Genomic DNA, 13,929 nt, shown 5'->3' with positions numbered 1-13,929 from the left:
CGGGGCCCAGACTGCGGGCTGTCGCCCCGGCCTGGGCCTGCACCATCCCATCCAGTCAACGCCACTCCCGGCGTTAATCTCAGAGAACGTTTTGTTTTCTGTTTTTCACTTTATTTTCTTTGATAAGGCATAAATTTTCAATTTTCAATTTTGGCTATGGGCAATCTGGAAACAGCTGTGCGCACATGGCAGGGGGGAGGGGAGTCCCCGCAGGTACACACTTTGTTTCATGGCTGAATTGCTACCAAAACAGTCCTGGACACAGCGCCCCACAAATTATTTTTCCTTTAAACTGATTTTTCCAGTTAGTTCTGTATATTAGTTACAGAGTCCTATATTATTTTCCCCATAGGGCTTTCCTGCTCCTGATTCCTAAACAAGCTGATAAAAACTCCATTTTCTCCACAGAAATATTTAGGTGGTTGAGGCTTTCTCTTGCCGTAATTACTTCCTGAAAAATGCAGTGGTCAATTTTTCCTGAATATTTTTACATTAAATCGGGCACACGAAAGTTGGCCTCTGATATTTTAAGGTTGTAAAGTAGATTTCTGGCTTGAAAGAGATGACTGGTTTCTGTTACTTGCTTTCTGTGTTGGCTTCTCATTGATTTGATTAAATCTCTCTACCATTTAAATGAGGGACTCTGTGTGAACACAAACATTTCTTATGACCTGGAGAAATCATTCCTTATTGAAAGAAATCATCTATTTCACTCCTCAACTAAGTACTTCAAGAATTGGAGCAGGTGAGGAGAAAGGTCTTGGCAATGGCAGTTTGATGAGAAATGAATTAATTCGATTATTTCCAGGGTGTGGATCAATAATAGTCAGCCTCACAGAGGCCCCTGGCCCGAAGGCAGCTGGATAATCAATAGGATCACACAGAGGCTTCTCCTCCCCCAGCAGCCTCTCTGATCTTTTCTGGGCGGACTCTTCACGCCTGTGTAATTCTAATTTATGTCAACTAGAAATCAAAGAAATTCCAAGAGGCTTTGGTCATAGGACATTGGGGTGGACCTTTCAAAATCTATTTATGTCTATTCCTTAAGTAATATGGCCCCCACGACCCTCCGGGCGCCTCTAGAGGCCAAGGAGAAGGAGCCTCCCAACAGAAGCGACTTGCTCCAGGCAGAGGCAGAGGAGCGGCGTTAGGTAAACCGAGGCACACTTTCCCCCCTTCCTGTCTCCAACTCTGCGGGGACATAAGAACAAATAAGCATTTTAAAGCAAAATGCTTTGCCAAGAGTGGCTCCCTCAATAACGCTCTTTAATGATAGCCCAGACGCTGGCATTTTCAAATCAAATGAACAGTGTATAAAATTAGTTCTGCATGAAGTTAAAAAAAAAGAGAGAGAGAGAGAGTGAGTGAGTGAAAGGGAGCTTTTAAAAGCTCCAGCATTTCTCCATCCAACTGCTTTTCACAAGGGTTTGGCATTTGAGAATTGCTACATTTATGATGTTATTCGCTGCTCATAATTCAGGCCCTCTGTCTCCAAACTTCTGTATTAACACACTGCAGAGGTTCCCACCACGACATTTTATCACCCAGGTTTTCCAAACCAGCCAGGCTGCCTCTGGCGAGGTCTGGTTTCTCAGCCAGGGCCATGCCACTGGGCTCCCTCCCTTCTCATCAACCCTGTTACCCCAAACATTTTTCATTAACCTTGAATACTGCATTTCCATTTGCCCTACAGCTTTCCCATGACTTTTTTTTTTTTTGTCCTTTTCAGTTTTGTTCTCCATCCAAACTGCCTTGTATGAAATGAGGGAAAAAATCATATTACTAGAAGAAACATCTATATGGAATCTGGAATTGGACAGCATGTTCTATTTTGGGTTGTGAAAACAATTTTTGTGACCAAAGCCACTGTCTACAATCGTGGAAGGCAGAGTAAACATATCGCTCTTATTAGAGTCCCATTGATTATAGAAGCAGTTTTAACTAAATCACCAAATAAATGCGTGTTAAGTTGATAGGTGATTTCGGGTCAACTCTAATTCCCAAGGTCAAGCAAGCCTTTGAACAGTCTTTAAGAATATAAGTTCACCCCAATTCATCAAAGCCGTCTCACACAGCGTTTTCTTCTCTTGGTTCTTACAATGCACTAAAGTTTAGGAGATTAAGTGGCGTCGGCTTTAAAACTCAAAGTAATGCCTCTAACATGCTTATCCATCCAGCAATCGGAACTGCTACTCAAACACGGGCTTCTGAGTGCACTTCCTAATTTTACAAGTGCTCAGGGACGCTGCATTTGGGGAACGGCCCGAGGACTCCTCCGTAAGAGTCACCAAGGCTGCAGCCAAACAAATTCGCCGCAGCTTAGCTTAGAGGTTGTCTGACAATCTGAGCATACGTTGCTTTCATTGCAAAGAATACATTTAACGTTTCTCATCTGTTCTTTGTTTACTGGATAAGAGAGAGAAAGAAGAGGGAGAGGAGGAAAACACCTTTTCCTACAACAAATACAATGCATTTTGCTATTCTTTCAATTTCCTTAAAAGCCCAAGTGAGGAAAAAGGCTCAAGTTTGGTATAATATGGCTTCCAAATTCAATATGAGTGGCTGAGTGTGAAAGAAAAGATTACTGGCCTTCAATATTTCATAGAACCACAGGGTCACAGAACTCAAGCTCTGGGACACACAGACATCACAAGCTCCATCTCTTCCCAGAGCAGGGATCCCTACGAAGCTCCTGGCAAGGGAGTTCATTGTGTAGACCATCAAAGTCTCTTGCTTCTCCTCTGGCTCCAGTTGGCGTGCAGAGAGTGGAAGAACTCAACTCAATGAGTTATCAATTAGCAAATTTGGTTAAGGGACAGAGAGAAGACTGATAGACCCAAACTAGTTTTGTTCTTTAATTATTGGTTGGCACAGATGATCACATGGAGATAGACCAAGGGGTCTTCATCGCCATATCCCAATCATGATTTCTCTGGTCTTCTATTTCTAATTTTAGTTTTCTCCATTATTATTACTTTCTGTTTCCCGGCCTACTTGAATTGTCTTATCTTCTGGAAACCCAGCCTTTTTTTTTTTTCCCCCACTGCCAATCTTTCTTCATCCCTATGCCCAGGTTTGCAAGTAGATTCTAAATACAGAGTGTCTCATGGAGGTATTAGTTTTCCTTTGTGGGGTGTGTAGAAAATATAATTATTGACATCTTAGTATAGAAAATAATAATCATAATTCTAGATTTAACGGAGGCAAAAGTTAAAGGGCAATGTCTTCTCTAATCTTAGTTTATTTTTCCTCTCTTCAATTTCTTTTCAAAATCAGATAGCAGGCGGTACAACTTTTTTCTCATTCGGAAATTTCAAATGTCAAAACACAGGTTAATATGACATTGATGATAAGAATCAGCAGCAGCACTGAGTATTTTATAAACAACAAACATGATTATTCCAAGAGCTTGGCATTATTATTACCCTAATTTTACAAATGAGGAAACAGAAGCACCGAGTAAATAACTCCCCAACACGATACTATGAAGAGCAGAGCCCAGATCTGAACCTGAACTCTGGCCACTGAGTTCATGCCCTCAACTATTAACCTCTTTGCTACCCAGGTCTTTCTATGAGTCTTAATAAGAATTTAAAATCTGGAGACAGATTGCCTAACACAAATTTTGAAAGCTGAGTAGCTACATACTCTAGATTTCTATCCCACTTAAATCAACAAACAGGCTATTATGTGCAGGGCTTTCCTTGCATTTTGTGGGTGGTTTGGAAACTTCTTCCATCCTCACAGAACCTCTTGTGTCTGGCTCTGAGTTGCCATAAGTGTAAGGACGCCAGGCAGCAAGGCTGGGCCCATCATCCCATAGGTTGGGCCACATGGCAGCACAAGGTGGTGCGAGAGCCAGCAGCTAGCTCTCAGAGCAGCTCACTGGTTGGAGGAAGGAGTCCGAGGCTGCCCGAGGAAAGGACTAACACTCTCTCAAGGATACTGCTAATCAGCACGGCCTCCCCATCGCATTTTGGAGTAATTTGCATTTGGGTAGAAAAGGATCATTCCTTAACTTAAAATAAGCAAAACGCTGGTCAGCAAATGTCTGGAATAATCTTCTGGAACATAAACTTCTACAATTCATCTCTGAAGGTGGAGCTGACCTCAACAAATCTAAAGAGTATGGACTAGAAATATGGTAATTTCCAAGAATGCGTGTGGATACGCAGGTACATTTTGAACGCATACATTTTGGTGTCCTTAGTTAAGGCAGTACTCAGGTAGCAGCTTCTCAGGCGTACACTGAGCAAAGATGATCGTTGTCATCGATTAGCGTTTCTAGAATATTCTGTCTACTGTAGACTCTTTAACTTGTCCCCTCCCCCTTTAACTTGTTTTAAAAAGAAGTCTTAAAAAAAAAAAGATTTTATTTTTAACTAATCTCTACACCCAACACGGGGCTTGAACTCATGACCCCAAGATCAAGAGTCCCACGCTCCAGTGACTGAGCCAGCCAGGTGCTCCTAAAAGAAGTCATTTTTAAGCGAGAGGGTTAGTAGCAGCATCAGGTTAGTTTAGTAGTGAAATCTGAGGGAGACCTGCAACCCCTGGGTCTCAGTGCTGTTGCTTAGTAACAAAGTCAGTCAGCTTTTTAGGCTGGGCTGAGAATATATAGTAAATTCTCTCTAAACATAACTAACTGGCAAAGGCCTAGTGTAAGTTGGGATTTTAAAGCATTTGGAGAAAAGAACTAGGTCAATTAACAAAAATGACATAGCACACAAAGGATTTGGGCCATTCTCCAATGTGCCCCCAAATATGCTACATTTAGAAAATGCCTGTCCTTTGAGAGACATATATATTTAGTTTCCCTCTCTTTTGCTAGATTTGTCCCTAATCACCATTTGCAGAAGTAGCACACATGTGTAAACTATTTTAAGATGCAAGTTCTGAGCAAATATCTGAGGTGGAATTTTTCTAAGAAAGCAGTCCCTGGGCCTGGAGACCACACCCAGGGGGGGCCACAAGCACTGGACCCAGACTCCGAAGACCTGGGGTAGTATCTTGGATGAGTGGACTCTGGCCAGTGCCTGGTCTTTCCGCGCCCACCCCCCCACCCCGCCCCTTCTCCCCTCCGCAGCGCAGAGAACCACTTGTTAGACTTGGAGGGGAAACATGGGAGTAACAAGGGGGAGAGCACCTCTGTAGGGCCTGGGGATCAATACAGATTTTTATCATTTTTCTTCTTTGTCTTGAAAGGGTCCCATATTAAATGCGGCACAATTTCCCAAACTCTGACACGCACTTCTCTGGCCAGCTCCACACACCTTCAGTGGGACCCCTGAGACCATTTCTCATCATGTGCTAAAAGTGGCATCTTAAGTGTCGAAAGGCACAGACTCCCACATAATATCCCCTCACTGGCCCTTTCTTGCCCCCACATGGCAAGAATCCATAGACATTGAACACTGAAATCATACACTTAAAATTGTGAAAAACCAATTTGGCACTGTTCTTTCCACCTTACTGCTGCAGGAAACTTGGAGCCCAGAAAAGAATTTGACTGTTATTTGACTGCACATTGCTGTGTGCCATGTAAACCTTTTTAATTTTGGTCCACGGACTTAGGGAGAGAAGGCCAACATCCAATTTGACTTGTGTGCGCAACTGCTCTTCCTTTCTGCATAGGCACAAAATTCATTTTTAAACAGGGAAATGCAAAAATACTCTCAGATTCGTTTAGAGACCCAGGCATCTTGCAATGCGTAGCTGTAATAGTACATGCATGTGCAAGTACATGTTTGTACATACAGGGAGGGAGAGAGAGAATGTGACAGAGAGCTGTTACCTACCCGGATGTATAGAAAACAAACTTGAAAGGTAACTCTTACTTTATCGCATCTCATCAGCCCCAGATATCTCAGAGATTTGCTGCTCTGTGCAATCAGGGTGGCTCCTTGGTCTGTAATTTCTTTACACCATCCGACATCCACAGTCTCTATCGTCATGCTGTACCGGCCGATGGCGATCAGTGCTGCAAGGAGGGACAGAGAGGAAGGAAGCAAGCATAAATGTTAGCAGTGTAAGGGACCTCTAGCTCATTACGACTATTCCTCTCATTTCCTCACTAAATTTGTTCCTGAAATGTTGTGTGTAAACCAGTGTTTGGGAAATGAAATTAAATTTGAAACGCTTCAGGAAGGCTTGCTCTATGACAAACCCTTTCACAGAGTGAATAATCATTCCATAATTCCCCTTTCATTGGAACACAACCTCTTATCAGTTCGACTCATTACAAGGTTACCTGTACTTTCAAACATTCGTATCTGCAGAAGGAATAAATTAAAATGGGTTACATATATAATGTTAGAGAAAACCCCAAGCAGAAGCTAAACTTCACCCAAGATAACTTGGATACTTTTAAAAGAAAAAAAAAATCCATGTAAGCACCACTCTGAGGTGTGTTATATACTGCATGTGAATTTCTTTACCGATTGGCATAATTTTTCCCATCTGTTCATGATCTGTGAAATGTAAGACTATGTAATATTTTTCATGTTAGTCCTTCTTGGCACTGTTAGGAATTAAGAGTACATTATACATACAGTTGAACTTAATTGGTGCCATGCTAGAGCGTGGCAAGGGAATGCATTTGTTATGGTGAATTTCCTTACCATTAGCAGAAGTCTTCCCTCTATTAACATATAAAATGAAGCCTGTCGTCTGCAGACTCTCAGTGTCCCTAGTCTTCTTGACTGGTTAGCATTGTCCCACTACCACAGTGCAGACTCTTATCCCATAATCTGCGATGTGCACTACTTAGCACCGCTCCATTACCCATCACCTGTCAGGGGGACCAATCAGTGAAGGTGGCTCTTTGCTACGGACTTCTGACTTGACAGACAGGCCCACCTCGACATTTGTGGAGCGGAAAAGCAGATTTCAATACCCCCAGCCAGAAGAAGTCTATGGTGCATTGGTGTGTAAGCGAAAACCCTGAAAACAATGCCACACATATTAAAAAGGAAAGAAATTGTTTGCTAATTATTTCCTCATTCTAAGATAGGATGCCTTGATTTCTGTGACATTCAAGGCGGATGATATTTTCCAATTGACGAGAGTGTTAACAGCAGAGTGAATTACTCATGTAAATAAATGTTAACTCTTAGAGCTCACCGACAAGAACTTGGCAAAATCTCTTTGCTAATCCCCTCAGTAATCATTCATTTTATTATTTATTTATTTATTTTTTAATCATTCATTTTAGCTTGAAAATTCATGTCCACACATTCAAGTATCAAGGTATTTCCAAGTGGCCAGATACTTAAGGTTCACAAGAGCAATCATTATGCCAGTGTTTTCCAGTGAAAATGCTAAAAAGATAACAAAATTTCTTCCTCGAAGCTCCCCCTGCCATGAATTTGCTCATATGCTCTCATCTTTGCACATGCTACCTCGTGATTTAGTTTCCAAGGAAGTGGAGCAGGATGGAGGAGGATCTGCCAAAGGTCTGCTGAACAGCCTGAGCGATATTTTGTGTGTAGAAGCAATATCCCAGGTTAATCCCATTGGTGTCCTTGCCCTAAGAAAACTGTTATCTCTGGCATCATCATAACCCTTACTAGTTATGGTATCCCGAGGATCTCCATACAAGAAAGTTCTTTCACTACAGTGTGCTCCGACTGTGATTTCAAAAGATGATGAAGCACAAGTTGCAGGATGGCCCCACTTTGGTAGATTGTGTACTTTTATTTAGGTTTGGGGCTAGAAGATGAAAGCCCTGTACTAGCCAGAAAAAGGTAAAAACAAATGATCTGAGGATTTTTCAGAGACTGCTTTATAAGCAAATGAAGAGTCAATAGCTATTAATTCTAACTGCTAAAAACACTGGTGTTTATTATTTCCCTCCCCCCGTTTCTTGTCCAAATTAAAATAAGCAGTAAATAAGACAACTGACGATCAAACAGGGTATTCAGTTCTTGTTTTGACATAGTTCTATATATGTTACAGGAAGAATTAAATGTTATTATTCTTTAGCTCCTTCACTTACTCAGCAAACACCTCATCAACACTTACTCTAGAGCATTTTTTTTTTTTTTTTTTTTAGAGCATTTTTTTCCAACATCTATCGACCAACCATGTGGTAGGCACTGGGCTAAGAATTTTATGTAGATTGTCTCATTTAATCCTCTCACACTTTATGAGTTGTATTACTATTTCCATGTTAAAGATCAGGAAACTGAGTCACAAAAAGACTGAATAACTTCCCCCGTCGCCAGATACTAAGTGGGAGAGTGGGTAATAAGCTGAGAGTTGGCTCTGAGCCCTGGCCACACAGCAGATGCACTGACTCAGTACCACGGAGCCAGGCACTCAGCAATTCTAACACGCTGTGCCACCAGCGTGTGACGTGTGGGACCTGTGCTGGGCGGTGGGGACAGAAAGACTCACATAGCTCAGAGGCCAGCCGAGTGGGGGGTGGCGGCTGGCAGGCTGGGGTGGAAACAAGGAGCACCCGGGTAGATGGGGGGACAATGACAATGTGATGCTCATCCCTCATCCTTCCCATCCCTAACTCCTTCTCACTTTTCAGATCTCAAGTCAAAGGTCAGCTTCTCAAAACTGATCATCCTCTCAAGTCAAAGGTCAGCTTCTCAAAACTGATCATCCTCTCGTTTACCACTATTGGAGACATTATTACTAATTTATTTGTTTACTTTGTCGTGGCCACCTCTCCCATTAGCATGACAGCCCCCATTCCCTGCTGTGTACTCAGCTCTAGCCTGCACCTGGGGAGCAACTGGTTCCTAAGAACATTAGCTGCACACACCAATTATGACTGGGGGGTTCAGGTCTATTATGGAAGCATGGAGGCAATGGAGCCTCTCATTCTTAAAGGGAGAAGAGGAATCTTGGGAGCCCTCATGGAAGAGCTGAGCTAGGTTTTGAGGGATGAGTAAGAATTTTCCAGAAAAACAAAGGAGTGAGGGGCAAGTATGTCAGGCTAAGAAAATAGCATATGGAAGGGTAGAGAGATGTGAAAGGGCAGGGCAGCTGCAGGCCATTCTGTGTGGCTGAAATAAAAACAAATACAAGGGCGCGGTGGAATTCCCTTCAGAAGGAGTTTTTCGGTGACTAATGGCATCGGGGTAAGCATAAGGGATGCAAACAGTAGCAAAAACAAGCAGAGTCCTTGATGTCCTGAAACTTCTATTCTAGTAGGAGAGACAGATGTGAAACAAACACAAAAGTATATATAACTCTATATATAACTCTAAATTGTGACAAATGCTCTGAAGGAAACGGACTGAGCATCTAAGAATAACATTTTGGTGGGGGGCACTAGGGAGGGTCTTTCTGGTGAACTTACTTTTAATCCCTCCAATGCCCAGTAAAAACAATACTCATGTTAAGGCAAGAAAACAGGTTCAACACTTCACCAAGGCCCCACCCCCAATAAGTGGCAAAACCAAGGTGCAAGTTTGGCTCCAAAGCCAGTGCTCATTCTATCACAGCAGCACGCAGGTTGGGAGAGGGGTTGGCATGTGAACAGACTGTATTTCCTTTTACCATCATTCAAGACTTAAACAGTACAGCTTATAGGTAGCCGGGTATTAACCCTGACCATAAATCACAGGTCCAAGAGACTTTGAATTCCAAAATTTACAGACCACCTCACCTCTTTGTGAATACATCATACCCTTGGATATTTTTTCATTGCTGTTCACAAGCTAGCCGTGAAACTAGTGGCAAGTCTCAAATTCATTTCCAGCCTCACTACGTAGTAGGTAGATGTCTGGTCTCAAGACACTTCACTTCTCTGAGTCTCAGCATCCTCGTCTGGACAATGGGGATGTTGACCATACGTGCTGCTTACTTCACAGGGTTGGTCAGGGACTCAAATGACATAATACAGGGAAGGGACTTTGTACTAGATCAATGTCATGGTTTATGTGATATTTCCCCCAGAGCATTCTACATTGGTGCAATTGACATAAAATGAAAAGACTTGAAAGAGTTTTGAAAAATCAAATGCTTCTGGGCAAATGAGAGCATCATATAAATGCTTAGTCATTACGTCAGCGCTAGTTCCTGAACTGCCCACTCTCCACTGGCGATCGTGAACTTGTAGACTGCACCTGGGGTGAAAGGGCTGTAAGTGTACTGTGTGATTACTGCCTTCATTAGGAGCTGGTGACACTTTGCAATGATATTTGTGGAGCCCTGAAAAGGGGTAAATTACGCAAGACTGATTCCTAATCTTGGTACAATCTTAATACACTCTTTTATGTGCCAAGTAGAACAAAAAAAGTTAAATCCGAACAAGTTACACAAGTGAAAAACTGCGATTCAGTAATTTATGTAGCGATCAAGGATACACGTTAACCCACTAGAAGATATTTCCATAGGCAGACAGAGCAACCGAAAGCCACAAGCACATTGGTACTTAAACTAAGAAGTTCCATTTTTAGGAATCTACTCCAAAAATACACTTTTAATAATACAAAATTACATGTATGAAAGTTTATTCATTGGAGCATTGATTGTAATTGCAAAATAATAGAAAGGGCCTAAATACCCACACGTAGGAGAGCGGTTAAATGATGCTACCCCTCTTACAATTGAATACTATGCAGCTGTAAAAACACGGATGGGGGAAGATCACTAGGAATTCTAAATCATTCCTTTGAAAAGGTAAAGTGCAAGGATTTATATGGTGTGCTGTCACCATGTAAAAGATAATACAATAAAAAAAAATAACCCCACAAACAGACCTGCTCCTTTGTGAAAAAGAAACACAGGAAAGATAAAGCAGAAAATACAGAGACTGTTTAACTATAGGGGGTTGGTGGGAAAGGGGAGGAAAGAAAGGGGCATGGAATGTGGGGGGTGAGGGGGCGAGGAGGGGTAGACACCTCTGGGAGTATCTCTTTGGATTCAGCTTTGACTCCGCATCATACCTACCTCCCAAAATACAAAAATTAAAACCAACCGCCATGGAGGGGAAGAGGAGATACAATCCAAACAGTAACAAATGAAGCTAATTGTATTACAAATGAAGAGCACAGACCTGGAACCACACAGAAGGGGATGGGAATTAAGAATTAAGCCACTTTGGAAAACATTATTTCGGCAGGATATTGTAAGGTGAAACCCAAAAAGAACTGTCAGCAAATATACCGTACTCCGGGTAGTAAGTCTATTTCTCACAGGGGTGTGAGTTAGCAATTCAGTAACTGCTTTATGTGTAATCTAGGATTGTGAGTAATGAGAGCTGGGCTTTTTACTGCTAGAGAAAGAAGTTATAAATTAAAAAAAAAATGGGGAGCGGCTTATAATGATCCCAGGGGTACTGAATTGGAATCAGAGGTATTAGAAGGAACTCATGGTCATATATATATAACACATACGACACACACACACTCTGGGGGCAGAGGGGAGTATTTTTTTTTTCATTTTAGATATGATTGATTTTATTTTGTTGAAAATGTTTCTTGTGTAAAATGAACACCTATACAAGACTAGGCGGGGAGCGGGTTTGTGCCCCCACAGGTCAGAGGATGAGGTGGGAGAGAATTTCTTGCAGGCCAGCGTCCCACCACTTCATTGGCAAGAGAGAGGATGGCACAGAGTTCACTTCACTTGACCCCACTCCAGGGAGTCTGTTATATATAACAGAAATGCACAGATATAGAAATAACTAATAAATATGATGTATATGCATGCATGGATTAGTATATATGCGTATATTTCCTATCTTTTTCAGCTGAGAGAGACCAGGAGCAATGATACTCCAGCAGCAGTGATCTACTGGCACCCAGACCTTGGCTTATAAATATCATTCTCCAATAAAAAGAATTAGGGCTTCTTATAGAAATGGTTGATTCTTAGATTGGGGCAGAGAAGATACAAGATGAGTTTGAAACATCTTGTGCTGTCAGAAAAAAAAAAAGTGCTTAACAAAGAATGAGGGCATGTCAAAAGGATGCAAGATCCGATCAAAAGAAACGGCCAATGGACACAGGTGGAACGATTTGAGCATCAAAATAAATGATGTGAGTTTTAGACTATACTTGAGAAAACTGAATAAACATTCACAAGTCCATACTGTAAAGACAGATAGATAGTCAAGGAAGGACAACTCTTCCTTACAGAAAAATCCCAATTGGTAAGCGTAGAAGGAATGGGAAAATAGAAAAACATCATCAGGCAAAGACCACAGTAATAACTATTGCAGACCAAATCCACCAGTGGATGCTAAAATCAGGGGGTGAAAGTTTGGGGAGAAATAGTGTATTAGCATAATGCCCAGAGTATTTATCCATTACCAAGGGAAGTTAGTACAATTACTACCTTCTTAGTGAAGAGACCCAGCAGCCACCACCGTGACCCAAAGGCCAAGGGTCACATCACTGGTAACAACACAGACAGACAGCACGTACCACCTGAGCACCTCTGCAGTATTCTTGCTGAAATAAATAACCTCAATCTACTCAGATGGAAATGCCACACAAACCCAACCCGAAAAACATCGCAGAAATAAATCTAAAGGGTAGGGGGGATGGAATACAAGGGAAGAATGAGGCAGTGTCACAGATAGGAGACTGAGGAGACGTGCCAACTAGATACACTCGGAGATCCTGGATTGGATCTTGGAATGGATTAAAAAAAATTAGAGGAAAAAACACCGGGGAAATTCAAATCAGATTTGGAACTTAGTTATCTCACTGTTTCAATGCTAATTTCCTGGTTTGATAATTATACTGTGGTTGCCTGAGTTGACAACATTAGAGGTAGCTAGGTGAGGAGCATGTGTGAACTGTGTACTGTTTTTGCAACTTTTCTGTAATTCTAAAAGTATTTTGGGGCACCTGGCTGGCTCGGTTGGTGGAGCATGTGACTTTTGACCTTGGAGTTGGGGGTTCGAACCCCATGCTGGTTGTAGAGATTACTTAAAAATAGAATCTTTAGAAAAAAACGTATTTCAAAACAAAGATTTAAAACACAGAGATGAGCTAGCTAAATCACAGACAAGTGAATGAACTAAGGAGAGAACAAAAATTTTCTAAGTGAAAGCAGCTATTACTTCCACAGCAAACAATCTGATATATAAATGTTACAACTAAAAATACATTTTTTTTTTCCTCACGGGAGGGAGATTATAGTCATACGAGTGCATTAACAAATGACCTGCATATGCCACTTTGTCCTTTCCAGTTCTATCTTCTGCTGTGGATCTATGTACCCGCGACACAATCAGAAGAAATGCCCTAGTGCTTGAAAGAACTAGGGTTAAAATTTAACAGTAGGATTAACATCTTTCATGTAATACTTGGATAAAAGCCATTTGCAAAGAAATTTCTTGGCATGGATACAAAGAGATAAATATGAAAAGTGCTCTTCTTTGTAGGAGCCCCAGAAGCTCCAAAAGAACAAAGAGGTGCCACTCTCCGAGACATGTGGTGTTGTGCGGTGTCCCCGGGAAGGCTGGCTCTCCCCTGGAGGGACCGCAGCCGCGCTGCTCAGGCCTGGCGGTCCAGCAGAGTCACAGGGCCGGGGTCCCACCCCTGGAGAGCCTGGCTTAGGAGAGGCGATGGAAGCTCTGTGATCCGAGTGCGCCGGGGCTGACAACCACCGGAGCAGAACCGCCTACGACTCAGGCAAAGTCAGTCAACTAAAAACAAAAGAACTCATTCCGAAGGATGTACAGAGCTATGGGGTCTGGTATTTTAATATGACTCTGTCTCTTAGATAGCAGTGGCTTCTTGCATAAAATCCAATACTTTTTCATTTCTTTACTTCCGATTTATATCCTTCCCTTCCACTTTTATACGTTGCTATTATAGCCCTCCTACTATTATGTCCTGAACTGACAGCGACCATATTCTAATTTTCCAGGTTGTCCTTTTAGCAAACATTTTTCTTTACTTCATTGCACTTATTTATATTTCTAATGCGGCAGCACTTATCAGAGTTTGTTGG

At 41.9% G+C, this 13,929-nt stretch overlaps 1 protein-coding gene across 2 annotated transcripts in view; it reads right to left on the bottom strand.

Annotated features, from left to right (window-relative positions):
* FBXL17 (F-box and leucine rich repeat protein 17) overlaps positions 1–13,929 on the bottom strand; it is a 495,621-nt gene that overhangs the window by 15,416 nt on the left and 466,276 nt on the right. For both annotated transcript variants that reach the window (XR_005987299.1, XM_041751974.1), the window contains one exon: positions 5,838–5,980. Coding sequence is in view for 1 of the 2 variants with exons in the window: in XM_041751974.1 (XP_041607908.1) it covers positions 5,838–5,980 (143 nt within the window). In the remaining variant the exon portion in view is untranslated. The remainder of the gene's footprint in view (positions 1–5,837; positions 5,981–13,929) is intronic.

This window comes from Vulpes lagopus, chromosome 4 (assembly GCF_018345385.1).
Source record: "Vulpes lagopus strain Blue_001 chromosome 4, ASM1834538v1, whole genome shotgun sequence".
Taxonomy (NCBI): Eukaryota; Metazoa; Chordata; class Mammalia; order Carnivora; family Canidae; genus Vulpes; species Vulpes lagopus.
The sequence above is the reverse complement of the archived record's forward strand: the minus strand, read 5'-3'. Positions and strand labels throughout refer to the sequence as shown.